The sequence below is a fragment of the Crotalus tigris genome, unplaced genomic scaffold (genome assembly GCF_016545835.1).
Source record: "Crotalus tigris isolate CLP2741 ecotype Arizona unplaced genomic scaffold, ASM1654583v1 scf7180000017546.9332058, whole genome shotgun sequence".
NCBI lineage: Eukaryota > Metazoa > Chordata > Lepidosauria > Squamata > Viperidae > Crotalus > Crotalus tigris.
The window spans coordinates 3,374,232-3,398,314 of NW_024096465.1; the positions used below are offsets into that span (position 1 = coordinate 3,374,232).

The 24,083-nt window shown below is 34.1% G+C and overlaps 2 protein-coding genes across 3 annotated transcripts in view; both read right to left on the bottom strand.

Moving 5' to 3' along the window:
- Positions 1–137: 137 nt before the first annotated feature.
- MCMDC2 (minichromosome maintenance domain containing 2) lies at positions 138–20,412 on the bottom strand. Its single transcript, XM_039335297.1, has 14 exons — positions 16,688–20,412; positions 16,463–16,593; positions 16,316–16,375; positions 14,904–15,099; positions 13,587–13,709; positions 13,189–13,296; positions 9,657–9,785; positions 8,243–8,480; positions 7,667–7,872; positions 4,949–5,115; positions 4,394–4,570; positions 4,105–4,247; positions 2,777–2,886; positions 138–1,295 (listed from the first exon to the last, which is right to left on the bottom strand). The coding sequence occupies exons 1-14, from the start codon at positions 16,788–16,790 to the stop codon at positions 1,129–1,131; spliced, it is 2,058 nt and encodes a 685-aa protein (XP_039191231.1). The 5' UTR covers positions 16,791–20,412; the 3' UTR covers positions 138–1,128.
- Positions 20,413–21,092: 680 nt separating this feature from the next.
- LOC120304549 (serine/threonine-protein kinase Sgk3) overlaps positions 21,093–24,083 on the bottom strand; it is a 35,735-nt gene continuing 32,744 nt past the window's right edge. For both annotated transcript variants that reach the window (XM_039335278.1, XM_039335285.1), the window contains exons 17-18: positions 22,514–22,603; positions 21,093–22,085 (exon numbers count right to left, since the gene is read on the bottom strand). In XM_039335278.1, coding sequence (XP_039191212.1) covers positions 21,915–22,085; positions 22,514–22,603 — 261 coding nt within the window. In that variant the 3' untranslated portion in view covers positions 21,093–21,914. The remainder of the gene's footprint in view (positions 22,086–22,513; positions 22,604–24,083) is intronic.

The window sequence follows — 24,083 nt, forward strand, 5'->3', positions numbered from 1 at the left end:
AAAAATAACAACTTTAATGAACAACTTTTATTTAATATATTACCTTAATATAAGAATGCGATTTGCTGCTATTTAATGTGATATACTAATTTCCCTATTTCTCTGCAGGTTATGACAAGACAAATGGGGAGTGATCATTTTCCAGTATGAAATTAATTTTGAACAAATTTTTTAGTTTGATGTTGATGTAGTTGTAAAGTACCATATATGCCGGCGTATTAGGCGACCCGGCGTATAAGACGACCCCCGTCTTTATAGCCGGGCCGCATTCCTAGAACGTCGTCTTATACGCCGGAAACTACCAGTATTTCCGGCGTATAAGACGACTCGGCGTATAAGACGACCCCGTCTTTGGCGCCGATTTCAGCACTCGCAGAAGTCGTCTTATACGCCGGCATTGACGGTATGTTTTTCATTATATTTTTTTCTCAAGATTTCCTGGAAAGAATAACTTTTTTTCAGTTAGCTTGTTTGAAAACTTTCAGAATTTTTCTTGTTTCTGCATGAAGATTGGGTGAGGAAGGCAGACTTGCCATGATAGATAACATGGTTCTATAAAGACTATTTTCCTACATTTTTGTAAAATCCAATCTGGCAACCATGCTTGACTTGTGTATGTGTATATCTTTGTTTTTAATGTTATTGTAAACCTTACCACTGAATCAAATCTAAGTCTTTGCTGATGAACTGTCGTTTATTTATATCATGTGGGAGAATGAATTTCAGCCTGTATATTTTTGAATCCCATTAAATTTTCATTTCTTGTTTTATATTATAGAATGTGATACTGATTTTTTGGGGTGAGAGTAAAATCCTGTGTGAGGAATTTGAATGCAATTTCATTAACAGAAAATTTGATGAGACAACTAAAACAAATGTACCTATTTTACTATGCTTGTTATAACATCCAAAATAAGAAAAATCCAATATGGTATAGGAAAAAACTACTATTGTACAACAAGAATAAAATGTTAGTTAGCTTTAGCTGAAATACAAGACTTTAAAAAAAGTTTGGACATGACGAGTCATTATAGCATTAACGTATTCCATTATATAACTTGGAAGCGCACCGATAGGCTAGATGAATGAATTAATTTTCCTGAGAATTGGATTCAATATTGTGTATTGCTAAATCTCACTGCTGAGAATATGTGTCACAGGCCCATATGTAGCAATGAACTGTTTCAATTGTTGGTGGTATTCCATCAAGTAAATATCCCTTTGATTCAGGGAGTTCTCAGAATTGAGTTCAAATGGAAAAAGTGCATTAGGAGCCACGCAAAATACAGACGCACCTGTGTAAAGAAAATCAATTAATGTTTAAATTAATTTAAAATTTAAAATCACAAGTTTGTCTAGGAATTTGTTTTTGAGCATAAATTTGCAAAAGCAAATTATAAAATTGTTATTTGAAAAGTTGCTATAGTTAAATATTCTTTCATATATGAAATATAATTGCACAATAAGCCTTTTAGAAATATGCCTTTCTATTAATCTTTAAAATTATCTACATTCTCTACCCTAATATCAATCTATGTAATAGATCAGTGGTTCTCAACCTTTTTAATGCCACGACCCCCAACCGGTCGTAAGTCGAGGACTACTCAACTGGTCGTAAGTCAAGGAGTACTCAACCAGTCGTAAGTCAAGGACTACTCAACTGGTGCAGCACCGTTTGCAGAATGGGACTTTTGGCGGGCTCAGCAGGGCAGAGACAGCCTGGACAATTCCTATTGGCTTTTGAAAGCCAATAGAATTAGACTCTATTCAAGAGAGTCTATTCTATTGGCTTTCAAAGGCAATAGAATAAAAGGGAGTAGCACAGCTAAGGAAGAGGGGGAGAAAATGGCGGACTGCGTTGTTTGGCAACCCCCGTGAAATGGTCGTTCGACCTCAAATGGGGTCCCGACCCACAAGTTGAGAACCATTGTAATAGAACAATTCAGACAACTAATACGATCCAAGCTGTCTGATCTGCAACCTATTACTTAGAAGAGAGGATACCAGAGAGAGAAGTAGTGACATCCCCTCTTGGGTTGGGATTATCCCCTAGGGCAGTGTTTCCCAAACTTGACAATTTTAAGGCATGAGGACTTCAACTCCCAGAATTCCACAGCCAGCAACGCTGGCTGTGGAATTCTGGGAGTTGAAGTCCACATGCCTTAAAATTGTCAAGTTTGGGAAACACTGCCCTAGGGAATGTTTTTCATTAGAAAAAAGGTTCCAAATCATGCCTTAAAGAAACATTATTTAAAAAGTTGTAATATGGATTACATAGTACCTGGAAATGGAAATTTATTCTAACCACTGAATGAAAGTTATCCTAATGCTTGATGATTCAAATTTTTACATTTGCTCAATTTCCTATGTCATTAATTTGGAAAGTGATTACTTATATAACTATACTTAATAATATGAACATTTATTTACTTTCTACCTCAAGAATAGGAACTCAATAGCTATTCAAATGCTGAAGTATTACAGGTTTCATTAAGTTTAGCAATCTCCCATCCCTAAAAAAAAACCCCACACATAACAAGCAATTTTGAATCAGTTCTGAAAATTGAAGGTAAATAGTAAAATATCTCCTATTACTTTTCAATAACATTATTTCAGCCTATTCATAAGAGGAAAGAAAACAGAAATCTCATTAGCATTGCCTGCTATTTGGGATCTTTGGCCTTGTGTGTTCAACTATATGAATGAAGTCTCCTGTTGAGGATCTTGTGTGATCTAACTTGGACTTATGAGCAATTACTTGGCTTAATTTTTTTACCATATTTTAAAGTAAGAGATGATTCAAATAATAACACTGCAATTAAAACATCTTGTTCGAGTACTTTTGTCCTTAGTCTCAGCTTAGCATGTGCTTTAGACAGCGAAATCCTACAAACAAAAATATAACTTTTAAATGCATTGTACAACATTTCAGATGATTAATTTTCTCATTGAAAATCTTGTTTTTATGATCCTCTTCCAACATGTACCTAAATAAATATAGCTACTATTTCATCTTTCTCCCTCCCTCCATATATATTGGAATATTGTACTGAATATTACCATTGCTGAACAAAAACTATATTTATAAACTGATAAAGTATTAATATGTCTAAAAAGTGGCTTTTTTAAAGGTAATCTTCATTTTTTTAGGAAATTATGGATAGGAAAAATCCAGGCGTCTACTCTGATCACTAGCAGAACATCTTGCAATAAAAATTACTCATTTGCTTGGACTTACATACCCAGTGGGCAGAATCTAAACAGCTACTAGGGAAAAACAGCTAACAATGCTATCTGAGAAGACAGTGAATATGTGGATCCTCAGAATGGACAGTCTTCCAGAAAGGAGCTATACCCGCTATTGGCTTATATATGTGCTGCCAGGGAAGGAGAGGAAGCTAGGTCATGGTGGATGTGAATATCTCATTGCAGAAGGGGAAAATGCCAATATCTCTGAAGAAGGCATTGGTAATAATTATTATTATGTGATACATTTGATAATTTTGAATTACGGCAAGGTATCCTATCGTATGTTTTACTGTAAGCCTCTTAAGACCTGCATGACTAAAGTAGCATAGAAAAATTACTAATACATTAGAATTCAAATTTAGATTATGCTTAAAATTCTTTTTCACTATCTCTATATTATTTTACAAAACGTATATAAAAGCTCAGATTTGTATAGTATTAATAAAAATATGTACAGTTGACTCAAGTCAGTCTTATCAAGAAAGCTACTCTTGTGAAAAGATCATTCTCATAGTCGATATCACATAAAGGTACGTAGGTATATATGGAAGCAGAAGATTTAGCTTAGCACTGAGTTATAAGTAATTCTCAACTTAAAGCAGTTCATTTAGTGGAAAAAGTGATTTATGACCATTTTTGACACAACCTTTGTAGCAGCCCCATGATCATGGTAATGCTTGGTAATGCATGATGCTTGGTAATTCATACTTATGACCGTTGCTGTGTCCCAGAGTTATGGGATCATCTTTTGCAACTTTCTGACAAGCAAAGTCAGTGGGAAAATTCACTTAACAACTATGTTACTAACCTACCAACTGCAGTGATTCAATATTTAATTTGCAGGTGTCAACTTACAAGATTTTTAGTGAAGTTGCTGAGAGATTAGGTCCATTTGTGAGTTGTGTTCTGACTCTTCGACTTGCTAGATAGTAGCCATGAATTAATCTTTCTGCTTCTGGACATAATTCTACATGCAAATTCTTTGAAAAAGCAAGAAACTGAAATGACAGTATAAATTATAATATTTAATGAAAAAGCACCCATATATTTAATGTATATTTAATAATTAAAGTATTAATATTTTAATAAAATGTTTTAATTAAAAAGTTGTTTCTCTTTAGTTATAATTTCTAAAACTACTTACTTCCTCATAATCTTGGGTTTGAAATTGTTGGGCGATAGAATAAATCTCTTCTGAATTAAGAGATTTTTTTAAAATGAAATTGGTAACAGGAAATGGAGAATGACAACATGATGCTTCATTGCAGTATATCAACAGTCCAAAGGCATCTATAAGAGTAGCTGAAATCAGGCTTAAGTCCTAATTTTAAAAAGTAATTTAGAATAGAATTTTAACATTTTAAAAATAAAGATTCTAAAAATGCAAGGCTCAATGTTTTTCAAAAAAGGTTGGGAAGGGAGCATTCAGAATAACACTTGGTGCACTTATATTTGCTATGGCAGTAATTTCTTGGATACTTTTTATGCTGTTATACCATGATTTTTACCTAATTTGTTTATAGTATTTGCATGATACTAAGTGTTATAGAATGATGAAAATATTTATTGACTGGGAAAATTAACATGTTTTAGAAAATTACTGCTAAATTGGTATTTTCTCTATAGTGCCTATCTTTTCTGAAAGATATTACTGTTCCTAATCAATATTGTGCAATTACTGTTCTAAATATAGACTCACCAACTGACCAATTACAGTATTATCCAGTTGTATATGCTTTTTTGAAGATGAATCCACATCAATAAATGACCAGAAACTTGTTTGAATTGGAAAAATAACTTGCTGATCAGTACTTTCTCCATATTTCTTTCCTGGAATGAATTTAGTAATTGTCCTGCTCTCTAGTACTAATTAAAACAGCAAGAAGAAAAATGCTACTTAAAATATGGTGGTTTATATAATTTACTTTACCATATGTATTAAATCATTGCTTTTAAAGGAACTTGGATATGAATTGCATATTTTCCAATTATAGAAATGCTTTTTCTATAATGCTCCTATCTTTCAAAGGTATAACCCAAAAAGTTTATATGGATTGGATCCAGACTGTCTCTTGATGAATAGAAGAATTCATTCTATTTATTAAACGAACCAACATTGAATGGAGGGCTTCTGTTGAAGAAAGTTGGTATTTTGCATTCTATTTCAGATAATTCAGCAAGTATTTAAGGGATTATTTTGGTAGTGAAAATACCAATCTCTACAAGTGAAAATCATCTTAAACCTGGTCTGCTGGAACTGCCAGAATCTGGAGAAAACAAGATTAGTTTAGACTTCCTTTTGAACTACTATATATGTAGTTTTATTTGTATATTTATGTATCAGGCCATGGAGCTTGCCATTTTTCTGTGACTTTCACCAATGTATTTCATTATTGTTAACAGTATTTTGCAATACTATTAAATTAGGATATAGCACAATAAAAAAATCACAATACAGACATATCCTTCATGCAATAAATGTCAAGGTCAATTCTTGGTTTTAAAATAAAAACAAATAATATGAAAGAACTCTGCCTCATACCCTGAAGACCTTGTCAGCCAGACATGCAGTAACAATTTTAGGTGCTACGGTGATCCAACATGAAAACCCAGTCACAATCTCCAGTTGTCTTGAGATCTCACAAAAATCACTAAATCGTGAGATTTCAGTGATTTGTGTTTGAAATATTCTGCATGTTTTATATGGGGCATTACCAGTATTGTTTCCAGGATATACAGACATCCAAGTATCTGAAGATGTCATGTACCAGACTGAAAAATTGGTATAAAGCAGATTACTATATTTTTAAGAGTGCTGCAGAAAGGCATTCCTAGGTCTATGAAGACTTATGTATACAGTGGGGCAAAAAAGTATTTAGTCAGCCACCAATTGTGCAAGTTCTCCCACATAAAAAGATGAGAGGCCTGTAATTGTCATCATAGGTAGACCTCAACTGTGAGAGACAAAATGAGAAAACAAATCCAGACAATCACATTGTTTGATTTGGAAAGAATTTATTTGCAAATTATGGTGGAAAATAAGTATGTGGTCAATATCAAAAGTTCATCTCAATACTTTGTTATATATCCTTTGTTGGCAATGACAGAGGTCAAACCTTTTCTGTAAGTCTTCACAAGGTTGGCACACACTGTTGCTGGTATGTTGGCCCATTCCTCCATGCAGATCTCCTCTAGAGCAGTGATTTTTGAAGCTGTCGCTGGGCAACACGGACTTTCAACTCCCTCCAAAGGTTTTCTATGGGGTTGAGATCTGGAGACTGGCTAGGCCACTCCAGGACCTTGAAATGCTTCTTATGAAGCCACTCCTTCGTTGCCCGGGTGGTGTGTTTGGGATCATTGTCATGCTTTGACATTCTACCAATCCTCTTCTGGATCATCCAAATGCTCTCTAGCAAACTTCAGATGGGCCCGGACATGTACTGGCTTAAGCAGGGGGACACGTCTGGCACTGCAGTATCTGAGTCCCTGGTGGCGTAGTGTTACTGATGGTTGCCTTTGTTGCGTTGGTCCCAGCTGTCTGCAGGTCATTCACTAGGTCCCCCCGTGTGATTCTGGGATTTTTGCTCACCGTTCTTGTGATCATGTTGACCCCACGGGGTGAGATCTTGTGTGGAGACCCAGATCGAGGGAGATTATCAATGGTCTTGTATGTCTTTCATTTTCTAATTATTGTTCCCATAGTTGATTTCTTCACACCAAGCTGCTTGCCTATTGCAGGTTCAGTCTTCCCAGCCTGGCACAGGTCTACAATTTTGTTTCGGGTGTCCTTCGACAGCTCTTTGGTCTTCACCATAGTGGAGTTTGGAGTGTGACTGTTTGAGGTTGTGGACAGGTGTCTTTTATACTGATAACAAGTTCAAACAGGTGCCATTAATACAGGTAATGAGTGGAGGACAGAGGAGCCTCTTAAAGCAGAAGTTACAGGTCTGAGAGAGCCAGAAATCTTGCTTGTTTGTAGGTGACCAAATACTTATTTTCTGCCATAATTTGCAAATAAATTCTTTCCAAATCAGACAATGTGATTCTCTGGATTTGTTTTCTCATTTTGTCTCTCATAGTTGAGGTCTTCCTATGATGACAACTACAGGCCTCTCTCATCTTTTTAAGTGGGAGAACTTGCACAATTGGTGGCTGACTAAATACTTTTTTGACCCACTGTATATCCATTCTTGCAACCAGAATATAGTGAAATGAACATACAGCATCATATTCCTAAGGAAATTTTACATACAGCTTTGTAATAGAAAATTATTGATTGCACAGCATTAAAATTGACTGGTATAGAAATATCTCTGGTGGTAAAAATAATTTCTCTGGGATTTCAAAGCTGTAAGGCAATCTAGCAGAAATATTTAAACTTATCCTTGGTCTTACAAATACTTGCTAACTGCCGTACCTGTTTGTAGTTGTTCAAGTTTCTCTTTCTTATATGAAGTCAGCTCCCCAATGAAGCATATTCCATTTTTAGCCATTAAAGCACTACCAGCCTGAATAATAGCAGTTCCGGTCCCATGTTTATCTTTTGATACAGTTGGAAAAACTTCACCGGATGGAAAGTGCCGAATGCCTCGGGGCACAAGACATATACTATAATTCATAATTCTAGATGATTGAGGAAAATAGATAATTCACTAATGAATTTGCAGTATTTTAGGTAAATAAATTTAAAGATATATTTCACCATGGCATTGAATTTCAGTTGAATAAATATGCAGAAAAAGGGGTTATATGTGTAATTCAGATTATTGCAACATCAGTTATTGATGATACAATAAAAACAGAATAGGTTGCTAAATTAAACTCTCTCTCTCTCTCTCTCTCTCTCTCTCTCTCTCTCTCTCTCTCTCTCTCTCTCTCTCTCTCTCTCTCTCTCTGTGTGTGTGTGTGTGTGTATGAATGAGTGTGTGTGCATGCTTTCCTACTGGGGAAAGCTAATAACAACAACCTCTCCATTAAGATAAAGAATAATTACCTCTCCAGTATAAGAGAATCATTTGTTATTACCAGAAGATCTAAGTAGTCTGCTGTTTTGTCATCTCCATCAATAGTTTGTACTAAGCTCAACAATATAGCCAATTTCAGAGTATTATAAATGCCCGATGGAAGAACTTTTGAAGCAAAGCTTTCAGCCAGAAGTGCTGTAAATTTCCAACATGAATTTGAAGTCAAAGAAAGCAGGTACTTAAATTTTTCACTGATACAAGAAAGCCCTGATGCAAACAAAGAAAAACAAGATACATACTTTAACATCTACAAGGATGAAATTTGGAGATTGGTAAAGGTAGATATAAGTGAAAGTGCTGATACCAGCAGAACAAAACTCTGGATTCAATTCATTGTACATACATCAGGAAATAATATAAACAAATAGTACTAAAGGAAAATCAGGTTCCAAAATCCTAGTTCAAAAGGGAGATAAATTCTTGAACTCTAGTAAGAAAACGAGTGGATCTCAAAGAAAAAAGCAAAAAAATTTTTAGGTATAATTGCCTATTTGTTTTTTAAGATAATATTAGGAATAGGGATACTTGGTTCTGAAACTAAAGTTCATGTTAACCATACCTCTTCCAGTCCAAAACAAGAAATTTAATGTTATTTAGTCATAATTTTTTATTCTTTCCAATCCAATGAAAATAAATTTTGAAACGAGCCCTGAACACAATGCGATCAACTTTTGTGAAGGGAAGAATCTGATAAAAGAAAAACCTGAGTTTAAAAATAGATCAAACTCTGGTCTGCAGAAAAAAAAACCCAGTGCATCTCTACTGGAAGGGCAGTGGAGCAATGTCTCATAATGTTGCCAACTGTTCCCATTGCATAGCCCCTCCCTCCTGCTGCCTACATGATCCAGGATGGATGGATAATGTGCCATGAAATCAATGTCAACTTTTAGCTGACCCAGAGGAGAATTATTACTAAAGATGTGAAAAGAATTCTAGAAGCCATGCTCTGCATGCTTTCTCTACCTTGTTATTCTTTCTCAGGAACTTTTGGCTCCTGAGCTCACCAGGGATTACTCTCCCTACCTCTCTTATAGAGATTGAATGTCCTGAAAATGAAAATATATTTTTTTCACAACAAATATATTAAATAAAGCAGTAATTTTCAAACCTTTTGATTTTAGTACCTGTCTTAAAAATGTTTATAGACCCCAAAAAGGTGGGTTATATCTATCAGTATTTACTGTATTAGAAATTAAAACAAGACAATTTAAAATATTTATATATTTGTCTTATGTTCCCCCTAAAAGGGACTCAGGGACTCTCAGAAGTCCCTAGATCACATTTTGAGAAATGCTGAAGTAGAAAAAGATTGGGATGAAAAGAAAGACAATTGCATTTCAGTCACCTATTATATTGTCTACTTTCACTGGCCTTTTTTCCTACCTGTAGAATTAGAAGGATATATGTTGTTAGCTTCAAGACAAAGTGTGGCTTGTAAACAGCTTTGCATATAGACTGGAATTCCTATAACTTTATATTGATTTCCCATTTTCATTTTATTGGATAATTCATCTGGGAAAAATACAAATAAGCAGGTGAGGATTTTTTATTGGGCAGAATAATTCTAGGGATTCATACTCATATCCCTCCAACAATGTGAAGATATCTTAAGAATCATTTTTAAAATAAATATTTTATTTCCAAAGTTAAAATATAAATTCAACAGGAAAAAAGAAACAACAATCAAAGCAAAAATTAAGACAAAAAAGTGCAAAAAAAGCAATATACACTTATACAGTATTGTCTCTTTTAGTTGAATACTGATAGATATATTTCAACAATGATAGTACAAATATAGTACAAAGAAGATATGCTTAAGATACAGAAGGATCTTGACAGACATGAACATTTGGCACTATCTAATAAAATTAAATTCAATGGTGAAAAAAGTAAGGTTCTACATTTAAGCAAAAAACCCCAGATGCACAGGTATAGTATAAGTGGTACCTTGCCCAATAGTAGTAACAGGGATCTTGGAGTCCTAGTAGACAATCACTTAAATATGAGCCAGCAGTGTGCTGCAGCTGCCCAAAAAACCAACACAGTGCTAAGCTGCATTAACAGAGGGATAGAATCAAGATCATGTGAAGTGTGAATACCACTTTACAATGCCTTGATAAGGCCACATTTGGAATATTGCATCCAGTTTTGATCACCACGATGTAAAAAAGATGTTGAGACTTCTAGAGTACAGAGAAGAGCAACAAAGATGATTAGGGGACTGGAGGCTAAAACATAAGGAATGTTTGCTGGGATTGGGTATGTCTAGTTTAATGAAGAGAAGGACGAGGGGTGATATGATAGAAGTGTTCCAATATTTCAGGGGTTGTGACAAAGAAGAGGGAGTCAAGCTATTCTCCAAAGCACCTGAAGGCAAGAGAAGAAGCAATGGATGGAAACTAACCAAAGAGAGAAGCAACCTAGAACTAAGGAGAAATTTCCTGGCAGTTAATTAATTAATTAAACAATTAATCAGTGGAACAACCTGCCTCCAGAAGCTGTGAATGCTGCAACACTGGAAGTTTTTAAGAAGAAACTGGACAGCCATTTGTCTGAAATGGTGTAGGGTTTCCTGCCTGAGCAGGGGTTTGGACTAGATGACTTCCAAGGTCCCTTCCAACTTTATTTATTATTATATTACAAATCTACAGTGTGTTAATGATGAGGCTGGCAAGTATGTTTTGACCATTTTTTGAACACTCATCCTTCCCATTGGTCATTAGGTACTCACCTATATAGCCATTTTGTCTTGAATAATGAGATACTAGACGTGACTTTCATGTTTCTTTTTGTTTTGAATAGGAATATTGGTCTTTTGGAATATTAAGAATTATTGTAATATTGGTAACATCTAAGTTTTTAAAAATAGGACTGTCAGTCTCCGGACCCCTCACTGAGCCTAGACCTCTACATTCAGGTTGGCTTGTGCTGCAGAATTCCTATAATGCATAATAGTCCTATCAACTGGACTTTAATGTTTGCCCTAGAACAAACATTGGCTCTTTTATGACTCGTGGACTTCAACTCCCAGAATTCCTGAGCCAGCATAGCCAGTATAGCCAAGGTTGCCTTCCCCTACCCTAGGACAACTGATCTCCCATAGCTGATTTCTTCCATTGTTCTGTAATCCTAAGGCAACTCTTGCACCTTTCCAACTGACAGATTCAGTTTGTGTGTGATTTAAACACAACATTGTTGGTCTCCCAGCAGATAGTCCTATTCCCCCACCCTCAGAAAAATCTGGGTTACAGGTATATTAGGCAGAAGCTAATTGTCCAGCTACTCTTGTACCACAAAAGAATGCCTATATGTTGTTAGTTTCCCAGCCCTGCTCTGTTACATGTTACAAAAAGTAATTGGTGACCGGGATGGGAAAGAAAGCCCAAGAGTACATCAGTTGCTGTCCTGAGATTTTTCTGCATGAACCCTACAAGCAGAACACCATATTTTGGTATCACTGCTAAAGCAGAATAAAATTCCATTGAGGGACAGTACAATTTATGTTAACTTTTCTTCCAAGTCAACAGCAGAAGTAATACACAATAACAGCCATGAGGAAATACACTAAGTCAGGATAATTGAGATTCATGGCTCAATATTTACCACTTTCTAAACTTGGGGGCTTGTGCAAGCTAGGATGGAGAGGAGAAGAAGGTTTTTGGTAAATCTTTTAGCCTTCTTGAAATTAATAGAAGACATTCTTAAAACAGGTCTAAACAGATGTGATTTAAACACAAATTGTGCCAAGAAAATTAAATTTGTTTCCATAGGTTAAAATTTTCAGCTTTGTGCCACATATACTTTTACAATGATGTCGTGGACAGTTTAGTGTGCATTCAAATATGAATCAACTTTTTCCATATTATTCTTTTAAAAATATTTTTGAACAAGCTGCTTTTTAAATAACACAATCACTGATCAGGAATAACAGATTTTGTTTGTTTTATTTAGCTAAGGGAAAATTGTGTAATTAAATATATAAATAGGGAATTAAATTCTGTTAAGAAAAAATATGCAATTGGACTGTGAAAACAAGAAATGGCAAGGAAAAACAGCTAACTTAAGAAAGAATATTAAAATGTTAATTACCACAGAGCAATTTTGTCATAAGAAATTGAAAAAGAAAAGTCAAATCCCAGGAAGACAAGATACTGCTGCTGTAGTTAAAGTAGCTGTCTTTATTTAATTGAAGTCTTGTATTTTATTTTTATTACTTCTTCTTCATTAATGTCTTATACAAAAATTGAATCTAAAATAATCACGTCATAACGTTTATATTTTATTTCCAAGACAAATACACTAAGAAAATAGAATGTTTTTCCTCCTAATCAAATCCTTGTTGAACATTTTCAAAAGTAAAACTTGTAATTATGCCTCACCTTTCATTCATATAATAATTTTAAAGTATATAATTATAATTGATACAAGAAGTATTTTTCCCAGGAATTTAACAAATAACATTGTTGAAAATGTTGAAGCCAAATGTTTAAAAGAAGTTGCAGGGTTTAAATTCAGATTTCTGACCTGTAAATTGCACCCTATCATGCAAATGTGAAGAATTCTGAAAAACAGTAAGGATAGTCTAAATGTATTTTCTGAAAGGGAATGATGCTGAATTGCCATAGTCTTTCCATCATAACAGCAGAATTTCATAGGGATGTATCATTTCATCCAAGGAAGGAGTTGGTGGCTGGGTGGGAAGTGGGAAACATTTAGGAGCATAGGTATAGCACAGATGGATAGAAAAAAGAGGATTATCTTTGAGTGTTTGGATTGGATGCATTATAAATGGATATGCTTGTAAAATATTTGGAAATATAATGTTTTTGTTATGTATATATGTATCTTCTACTGGAAGGCTTTGCGTTAAAAACAATGCAAATGCTTAAAGCCAAAAAAGAAACATATGTCTTACCTCTTAGAAGCACTGTAAATGATTGAAATCTGAAATGTGTTTTATTTCCGGAAAATCCCTGTAATACACTAACTGCTTTAGAGTCAATCATTTCAACCACTTGTTTATCTTAAAAAGGGAAAAAAACATAACATACAATACAAACTTTTGTTTCAGATAAATCTATTTGCTGAATTGGGCCTAAACAAAGTTTAATCAAGGATTCATTTTTAAAAAATTCCACTTGTATCTATTTTACTGATGTACACACATGCCATTCATGTACTTTTCTAAACCTAGTTCACATCTGTGTGCTCTCCTTTTTCTCTATGGTTGTCCAGTAGCTATTCCCCTTATATAGCATGGATCCCTTTAAATTGTACCATGTTGAATTAATAGCAGAGCAATTTAGTTTTTACCACCAAGTACTCGATATTTCTTGTCTTCTTTCAGTGGTGACATACATAAGCTGCATGCAAAATCATTTCTTAGTGTTGCAGATTCTGTAGCTCCAGCAGTATGTACTCTTATATACTGAAACCCTAGAATCATACAAAAGGGTTTTCTAAAAATTCAGAAGAAGCTAATAGTTTTCATTGTTTTTTATCAGAAAACTGCTCAAAATCTATGCACTTTAACAGGATATTTCCATACCACGCTGAAAACTTAACATCCCTTTTATATCCCTTATAGCCCCAGCCAGATGTTTCTCTATTACAGTATCTTTATATACAGTAGTTGCCTCAGTTGGCTACAATGTGTGTTTTATGCTCCACCAAAGTTAGATTAGTAGAAACAGCAAGCACTTTATCATTTTTGAACTTTATATGTGGAATTCACTGCTGATGATTCTGAATACACCTAACCCAGTATAATGAATTATATATTGTGAGTCATATACTAAATGATATGCTCAAGACAATTGACAGAGGAATCAATCTGTGACATTCTAGACATTGCTTGGCCAAAGATGCAGTATCCTGGGAAGGGTAGTTCAACAACTCCTGAATGCCATTAGGGTGCCTGTTTTGTCCAAAGAGACATATATGGATAAATGCACGTGCAAGAAATGCAAATAATTGAGATACTCAATTACTTTCGTTGCCAAAACTATATTGGGATTTCTATCCCATTCCTTGTCAATCCCTTCCCAGTCATTCAGAAATTACTTATAAATGTGTATATACCTTTGGTTATAGTAAGCCAAAAGGAGCTTGATCCACATGAGAAATTAGGACAACATAAATTGACAAAGGCACTGCTCCAGCTCTTTAATCCAATTGAAATTAGGAAGCACTTTTTCAACTTTCAAAAATAAGTTTGTTTCAGAGGAGAGTTGTAACTACACAGTTATTCTACATTGTGGGTGGATGCAGTAGAAATACAGGCAAGTTTTGATGTCACGTGTAAATATTTCTCCCAAAACACATCTAGCTTTTAAAAACATCTTGGTTCTGATTGTTTGATATAAGAAATCATGCTGAACTTGTTAAAATTTGTAGTTCAACTGATTTAGAATCTACTGTATTTTAAAAAAGGAGTTTTGTATTAGGATGAATATTGAAGAAAATAATTCTTTCTGCTTCCTCCTGCTTTCTATTATTTGCTATAGGAAAATAATCTTGACTAACATATGAATCCACATGGGAAATGAAATATAGTATCTAAAACAAAGTTATAGACTTTAAAGTTGGGCATAAAAATGAAAGAATTTGAGTTCAAGCTTACTAGTATACCTTCAGAAAACTGACATGTTTCTTCAGAACAAACAAATCTTGCTCCCTGTGTGTACTTTGTTATGATACTCATTGCAACCACTATTCCCTCTGCCACATAAAACCTCTGAGTAGTATAATCAAATGGAAATTTGCAAAGACTGAGAATGTAACAGGGCAAGGAAGGTACATGTGTTAGTTTCAGAATTATGTTCATCTAGAAGAGAATAAAAAAATGATTGAGCTGATTACAAATAGGACAGACATTTAAATACTGTCATTATTAAACATTTATAATGATATTATAATATAAATAAGTTCCAGGAAGAAAGCAGGGGTAAGTAATGCTTCTTGAATGAAAAGACACATTTAGGTTGTGTGGCTTGCCAAGGCTAATTGATTAAAACATGGATGTGGCCAAATTGACATCAAAATGGTGGTGGTGGGGAAATAACTGCACTACTCCCAGCCATGGCCAATTACACATTCCCAAGAAGTATAGAAGAGTGGCATGAATATCTGAACAGATGAGGCTATACAGTATAATATCTGTTTCCCCCAAAATTGATCAGGCACAGGCACAGAAAGATTACACCCACATACCCACATAACACAGAGACTTTTAACAGGGCATTTGCAAATAGGAAAAGGGTATGTTTTAAAATATTAACTGATCAAACCACTCTATTTCCAAATTTTAACTGAATATAAAGTTCACCCACAAGCCTAAAAGTCAAACTACCTTGTATATTTTTATATGTCAATATTTTTAATGCAAGGACAATTTTTTCAGTAAAATAAGATGAATCCTGTATCATCTACCGCAGTATCCTATCTAGTTAACTATTTCAGTTGACTTACATTATATAAATATTCTTTAAAATGTAGATTATTTGTAGAAACATTAAAGCCTTCTACAGATCAGTTTAGCTCCACATCTTTTTTTGATAATTTTATTTCTGAGATATAAACAAATATGCCTTAGGCAAAATAGCCAGTTATATACAGTGTTTCAGTGTTGATCTTAGACTGGGAACAAATCTGTGATTGATGATGATGCATAGAAAGCTAGTTTTGCTATTGTTAAAAGTTACTACACAACAAGAACTGTCTGTGTGAATGAGAATTTGTAGGCACGTGGATGAATGGTCTGTTTTTTTCTATTTATCTAATATTACCATAAATAAGTTTACAATAAATGCATTTTGCCTTAAGAATTATATTTCAGAAAAAATATTAAACCAAAGATAGAATAGAATAGAATAGAATTCTTTATTGGCCAAGTATGGGCACAGTATGGACACAGAGGGTAGAAAGCTATATAATTGAAATAGCAACAAATCTTTTTTTGTCATATGCTAGCATAATGTAATTAAAATACAAATTGTCACTATTTTAGAAAAAATAGGACTGAAATAATAGTGAAAACTCACCTGAGCTTCAGTCTCTAATTGTTGAATTAATGACAATGTTTTAACTGCAGTAAAACATACCTGTAATTCAAAACTCAGTTCAATTTATGAGAAAATTATGGTTCAGAATACTTATAGAATATCTGATCAAAATGTAAGATTCCTTACTGACTGAAAAATCTGAGTACCCTTCACAGGTTGATGCAAAATATAATTTCCAAGGGTAGCATCCAACTCAGTAATATCAGATGGGTTTATCAATATAAGAAACCGGAAAACAGCGCAACCTTGGCTAGATTCTGTAAGGCCAGATATAAATAAATGTTAAAATTGCCTATTTACTGTTTTAAGCTAAGTAATTCTGATTGCTTAATAATAATCTTAGGCAAATACCATTACAATATGATTTGCAGTCATTAACAAATTTCTGAAGACCACCACTCCTGTCAAGATAAATTAAAGCAGCTTCTTTCATTTTCAGAAGATCCAACTTCATTTGCTCTAATCTTGTTTCTCTACCCAATTCTTAGATTACAAGTGTATGTTGCTGTGAAGAATCAAAAATTAAATGTGCAATAAAAAGGAAATTAGCAAACTGTATTAGAATAATAAAACACCACATCTTGCTATAAGCTCTTGCTTAAGCTCTAAAGAAAATTCGAGTACTGAACAGCTAAATATCACATATATTTTCAATACAGTTATATAATAATGGAAATGAAACCACCTTTACTCCGTATGAAGTTTCTAATAAAACTAAAATAAATAATGTAATTCACTTAACCACAGCGTAAAAGATCATAAAATTGTGACTGACTTAATGGCCTTGATAGCAATAGATGGTTCGGTCCCAATTATGATCATAAAATGATGACTACCTATAGTACTGGCATTATTGTAACATCAGGAACTAGCTATTATTTTTACAACCTGTAACAGCATTCTAGTTTCTATGGAAGTAATTTCTTGTCATGCTCCCCAACAACTTGCTCCTGAACTCAAATTCAATATTTCCATTATATATTCAAGATAGGCAGTAATTAATATTTATGTTACTTATATGTAAGGGTGTAGGTCTATACATGTTGTGTATACTATGTTTAAATATGTGTTATATATGTGTACACGTTGAGAACAAGCAACTAAATTTCATTTTGAATGTGTACCATTGTGCTCACAGTAAAAAATGACAATAAAAGTTATCTATCTAATGTTTAATTCTATTAAATTCAAAACCAGGCCAGAACCTTTTGGATGGCCACCACAAACTATTAAGTGTTGCTGTCATCAGAGGGAAACTTTTTTTATTGGAAGACAGAAAAAAATATTATTATCTAGAAATTACCATTGTACAAATAAGGCCTTTTAGCCAAGTTATATTTTAAGTTGCTCCTCTCAGAAGATGGGATTGTGCAAGAAACAGTATTATATTTCAGTAATATAATCGCTGAAAACATCTACGTATGTACTGCAATCATTCAAAATTAAATATGTTACTTATGTAGTGAATTAAACTTGGTAGTATTTACTCTTAGTTTCAATTGTGAAGGTCAGTGTGATTTAACTGATTCATTTCAAAACTGAAGACTGAATAAATTTTGAAAATATAACAATAATCAGTTTGAATTATATTATGTGTATGAATAGATATAAAGTGTGAAATTGTCTGGGCTAGTAATCTTTTTGAATGGAAAGGCTTTCAGCTGATAGTGTGAATGCTAAAGATGAAAAGGTTTGTAATATGCATCATCTGAAACAGAAAATGTGGAAAAAAAATACTACATAACTTTACAGTACTAATGATATTTGTTAAGTGAGAATGTACCTGAATACAGATAGTCCTCATCTTACGACCATAATTGAGACCAGAACTTCCTTTCCTAAGTAAAGTGGCTTTTAAGTCAGTCACACCAAATTCACAATAACAGTGGGGATGCTGCAATGGTCGTAAGTGTGAGGAGTGGTTGTAAGTCATTTTTTTAAGTGCCATTGTAACTTCAAACAGTTGCTAAAGGAATTACTATAACTCGAGGACTACCTGTGGCAGCCTCAGATCAACAGTTTATTTATAGATGCTTTCCCACAAACCCATGCCATGTGTGAAATGGGATTATAAGAGATTCATCAACTGCTATAGCCAATTAACAGCTTGTATTTTGAAAAACTAAATGGATCTCAAAAGTGGTAGTTTAAAATGAGGTAAAGTGAAAGTTAAGCTAAACCCATTCTCTTAATTTAAAAAAAAATTCAAAATCACCTCCAAACTATTGGGTAAGGTAAGGAAAACAATACTGCTTCTTGCGATGTGTTTAATTCTACTCATTAAAAAAAAATCCTGAGCATGTGATAAAGCTGATGATCATTCCAATGAATCATGTTGACATATTCCCTCATTCCCGTCATCTCTGTTTGGCCATGGATTATGGGATACTGTTGTTCAAACTGTAACTCTAATTAATAAACTTTCTGTATCTTCTCTTAAAGGTTTATGCCCGTTTCTCCTTGGGCCTTCTTTCTACTTCCCTTCTCTCCTTCATGTATTTCTACCACTGGCAAGGCTGCTTCATTCATCTTTCATTTGGCAGCAACAGATCTTCCTCTCTTTCCTCTCTCCCTCAGAAAGACCAAAGCCCAACACCAGATTTCCAACTCACTGTGCTTCTAATCCCATTACCAGTCTCACAATGCTGTACAGCAATCTTGTGCTTGACAAGATTTTCAGCTTTGACAAATTCAGGCATAAGATTTACCTCAGATCAGTTAATTCAGGGTTTCTCAACTTTAGATGTGTGGACTTCAACATGCTGGCTGTGGAATTCTGGGAATTGAAGTCCACACAGCTTAAAGTGGCTCAGGTTGAGAAACACTGAAATTATTCATGAGATATTCATTGACATTAGCTACTGTTGCATTAATGCCACATTATAAGCAAACCTACAGAGAAAAAGCAAATATTCCTTATGTACATAGCCAATTCATAGTAAACATGTTTAACTATTATGGGTTTGTTAACTTAACTGGCCTTTTATCTATTCACAACTATTGTTTCTGAAGCATTACCATGTGTTCAATATACTCTCCCCCATTTTTAATACAAGATTTTAGAAAAGTAATGAATTACAAACTAAGTAGGAAATATCAGGGGTTGACAAGAAAGGCAAATTCAGTTTTAGGCTATATCAGTTCAAATCAATCATGATTTGACCTTATTCTATGTTGGTTAGATTCTAAAAGGAGCATTAGGCCTAATTTAGAGTACCATATTTGAGAGATACTGGACTAAATTCAGAAAATGGCATAAAACAGGAGTCCTTAATACCTGGGCCAGGGCCTGGTACCAGGCCATGCAAGTAGTGGTCGAGCACACGATTCCAGGGGGGAAAAAAGCTAGGCATCATTAGCATATAGGCAATATCTAGTCCCAAAGCCCTGGATTAATTCATTCAATGGATTAATGTAGAAATTAAACAAGATTGACAAAATTTGGATACCATAGCTTAGTAGAAGTTTGCTGAAGTCACATACTCATGTCAACTCTGGAGTATGGAATAGAACCATGAAGAATAATGCATCTTACTCCAACTCTATAGACAGTCATTTCAGCAGAATACTATGATTGATGGTGTGAGCATACTGATGGCACCCAAGTCACAGCTTTACTAAATGGCTTCATATACTTGCTAAGTGATCCAGAAGGATCAAAAAAGTTATACTCACGTGATACAGATAATCTGTTGGATGACAATTTTGCTACCCAAACCAGGCTACTAATACATTTGAGACTGATCCACATAATCTATATTCTCCAAGATCTTATGAACTAGCTACTTCATTGGATAGGTGGTTTGTGTGAGAAAACTGGATCTCATATGAGGCACATAACTGATTAAAATGAGCTGACTGAATTCCTTAAGAGCTAGGATTCCAATGAAGAATACTCTAGTGAAGATAAAAGTGGGCTTTGGGCTGGATATTTTGATTGTGTTTGTATACACCATACATTATTTGGTTTGCTACAGTCATATATATAATATATAATATTTGTATATATATATATATATACACATATATACGTTTTCTGAGGTTTTCGCGGGTATTTGTATGTAGGTCTTTGGTTGTTCGGGTTTTCTCCCGCGTAAAATTGGAAGTGTCTTGGCGACGTTTTGAAGAAGTCCCATTCGTCATCTTCAGGCTGGTGTTTTCAGCTTCGTGCTTTGAGCACTTGCTGCTCAAAGCATGAAGCTGAAAACACCAGCCTGAAGATGACGAATGGGACTTCGTCGAAACATCGCCAAGACACTTCCAATTTTACGCGGGAGAAAACCCGAACAACCAAAGACCTACACACACACACACACACACACACATATAATTTTTAAGATATGCTTACTTTCATTTTCTTAGTCAATATGAATTCCATTAATTAGTAGAAAAAATAAACAGTAACAATATTATAATTTATGTTGATTGTCTCAAATACCTTAATCCTTTTACTTTGAATGGGACAACTAAAGAAAAACTTGTTTATATTTTAAAGTGAAAATATTTTATAAAGTAAAGATTTGATTTCTATTCAATCAGTCTGTTAAAGCCAAGGAAAAAATATTTTCTATTCAAATTTTGCAAAGTCACTGTTTTGAAACTCATTCCCTCATCCTCAAACCACTGATTATACTGGGATACGTGTGTATGCATGTCCAAAAATGAACAAGTTATACTTTAGTACATTATTTGGGAGCAAATTGTACAAGTGTTTGACATATAAAAAGAAACTGAAATTAAAATATAACAAGAAAAATATAACAAGAAAATAAGATTTTTTAATATAATCAAATTGTAATATATTAGCTTTCAACATAGAAGGAAGGAGTTTCACTTCTACAAATGGCAGTACAGTGATATTTAAATTTTTATTTCTTGGGGAGAAAGATACCTAGCTTCTTCTATAAGAAGGAGAAATGGTTATTGTGAGATGTGTTGTCATCAACAAATATTAAATGCTAATTTGCTCCAACATTATTTCAGTTAGAAAATACATTCCTGTGTTTGGTAACTGGAATGAATCAAACACTTAAGTGACAAATGACTTCATTTATATGCCCATCATGATTTACAATGGCACACATTTACATTAAATTGAGTGATACTGTATATATTATTTCTTCTAGTTAGTATAGTAGTATGATTATTGCCAGTTAAGTAAAGAAATGGTAGTTAAGCTTATTTTTTAAACAGGAGTTTACAAAATAATTGCATAGTAGTATTTCAAGCATAGAAGTTCAATATAATTACAAAGCCCATTAAATAGGTGTGCTGATCATAAAGAGAGCCAAATAGATAGGTTAATGTAAACTGAATGAAAAACAGTTATTATCTTAGTTTTAAAAGTTTCAAGGTTAGGAACTTTTATTTAAATGCATTTTTAAAAATATTTTTGTGCAGCATGTTTAACAGTCTAAAAATGTAATGCAAAATGCCCATTATCCTCATAATACAGCAGAAAAAGTTTGTTCTTCAACAGATTAAATGAGGCACTTGTAGCAGATATTTCAGAAACTGTTTATAATCATATAATTTCATTAGTCCTTTAGAAACAGCTTCCAATGTTCCAATCTTCAGCTTAATGAAATAAGTCTTCAGAAGGTGGTGCATAAGAAAATCCAATGAATGCATCATCTGCTTCTAGTACACTAGCATTTACAATATTATAATCAGAAGAAATGCAAATTGAGCAGGGTACCATCTCTTCTGTAAATGTTGCATCAAAGTTCCTGATGTCATCTGGACCAAACTAGAAAATAAAGCATATGTAAAATATTACAAGGAAAAGGCTTATATGTTCATATATTATCAATTTAAAATGATTTAAAAAATTTTTCAACAGAATAATGTACAATATTATAGTCTATCTGGTTAAGCAATGAATCCTCCACTTGTGCAATGGGATTCTAGTTAGTCCCTCCCTTTTAAACTCCCACAATTCTCCAGAAATCTGCTCTGAAGGCAGTGGAGAAAGGAAACAGGAATTCATTCATTCTGATTCTATCTATAAACGGTTATTATATAGTGTAATAAGCACAATATACTACATAGAGACCTGTTTGTTTCTAGAGATTATGCAATACTATGTTCCGTTTTTATTCATCACTTCTTATCATGATTTTTTTCATTCGTCTTAGCTATGATGACTTAATGAATAAAGAGTAGGAATGGACCTACCACATTAGGATTAAATGGTGGTGGAATCTTTTTTTGTAAAAGGTCATTCCAACTGACAGATTCAAAGAAGGGATGCCTTTGAATTTCAAGCTGAAATACAAAATGAAGTTTAATATAAGCTATATAGTTTGTATCAAATGTGTCAGAAAACTGGTGTCATTCCACAGAAAGTTAACAAATCTTCCTGTTCTGATTAAAGTCAGGTTCCCAAAAATTATGGATCTTGTGCTGAATTTCCTATGTATGATATAAAACATTTTAGTGACTATGTATTAACATATAGCTGTGTATTAACATATGTGTATTAACATATATAGACTGTGTATTAACATATGTTAATTTCTGAAGGGGCAGAATCATGTATCCTTAATAATAAACTGTGCTTCTAATACTCTGTAAATTGTCCTGAGGTGCTTTTCATTACCAACAATGCCAGAGTACAAAAAGTAAGGATAGGATGGACATAACTGCCTTACAATGGCTTTTTTAATATTTTCTCATACTAACTTTCTGTTCACTGTATACTTTCAATTTTATAAACTGCTTAGTTTATTCTTAAAACAGATAAATTTAGAAAAGGAGAAAAAGAAGCAATCTGCAAGCAGATTCAGAAGGAAAATTAAATGGCCCAGATATTTTTTAGAGTCACTGACTGCTAAAACAAAGATATATTTAAGTATTTTAAAAAATAAAACATAAAACAAAACGTCCAGGTTCCTGATACTCCAAACTCCAAGGGAAGGAACTGTAGTGATGAGTTATTAGGATTCCCTCACAATAATCAGAGGTACTTCTCCACTGGTGAATAGGGGTGAATGCTTATATGCGCATGAATATTAGGGTGGAAGAACAAAGCTAGAACTGCTGCTAATCCCACTGCTGTCCAGCAGAGAATGCCCAAAGCTCTTGGATCTCATGTCTGATGGTCTGGTGAAGAGGTTGTGCAGGCTTTTACTGTCAGATAACTTCAGTTTGCATGTCATAGGTGTTGTTTGTATGGATATCAGGAGTTCATGGCCTCCATGGCAATATGAGTATGGGGAGGTGATAATTACTTCTTGAGAAAGGGGGAGAAACTGCTTGCCCTGAAGGAGGCAGGAGTCTGAGTTTATGAATTTTAAGTGAGTAGTATTCCGGAGAATGTCAGTGCTTTCACCAATTCCATGCTCTTCCTGACTGATCATGGTTCCCAGGGAGGTTAAACTATGGTTAATTCAACTTTAAGTAAGAGGGTCATGGTGTGCATAAAAGAAGCAGTGATGTACCCCCTCCTCAAGATGCCATCACTCATTTCCAACCTTCCCTTTTTGGATTCTGGAAAAAGTAGCAGCTAAACAACTGCAGTATTATTACTGTATATTTTACAGATTGTCCTCAATTTATGACTGTTAGTTCAACAACAGCGCTGAATGAAGGGACATGCATCCTCTTCCCGAAATTCCAATCACTGCAGCAACCATATAGTCATGTGACAAAAATTAGGTCACTTGGCAGCACACCTGCCCTTAAAATCACAGGAGTGCTGAAAGCTGGTTAGGCCCACTGGCACGTAGAAACCTATCACAAGCTG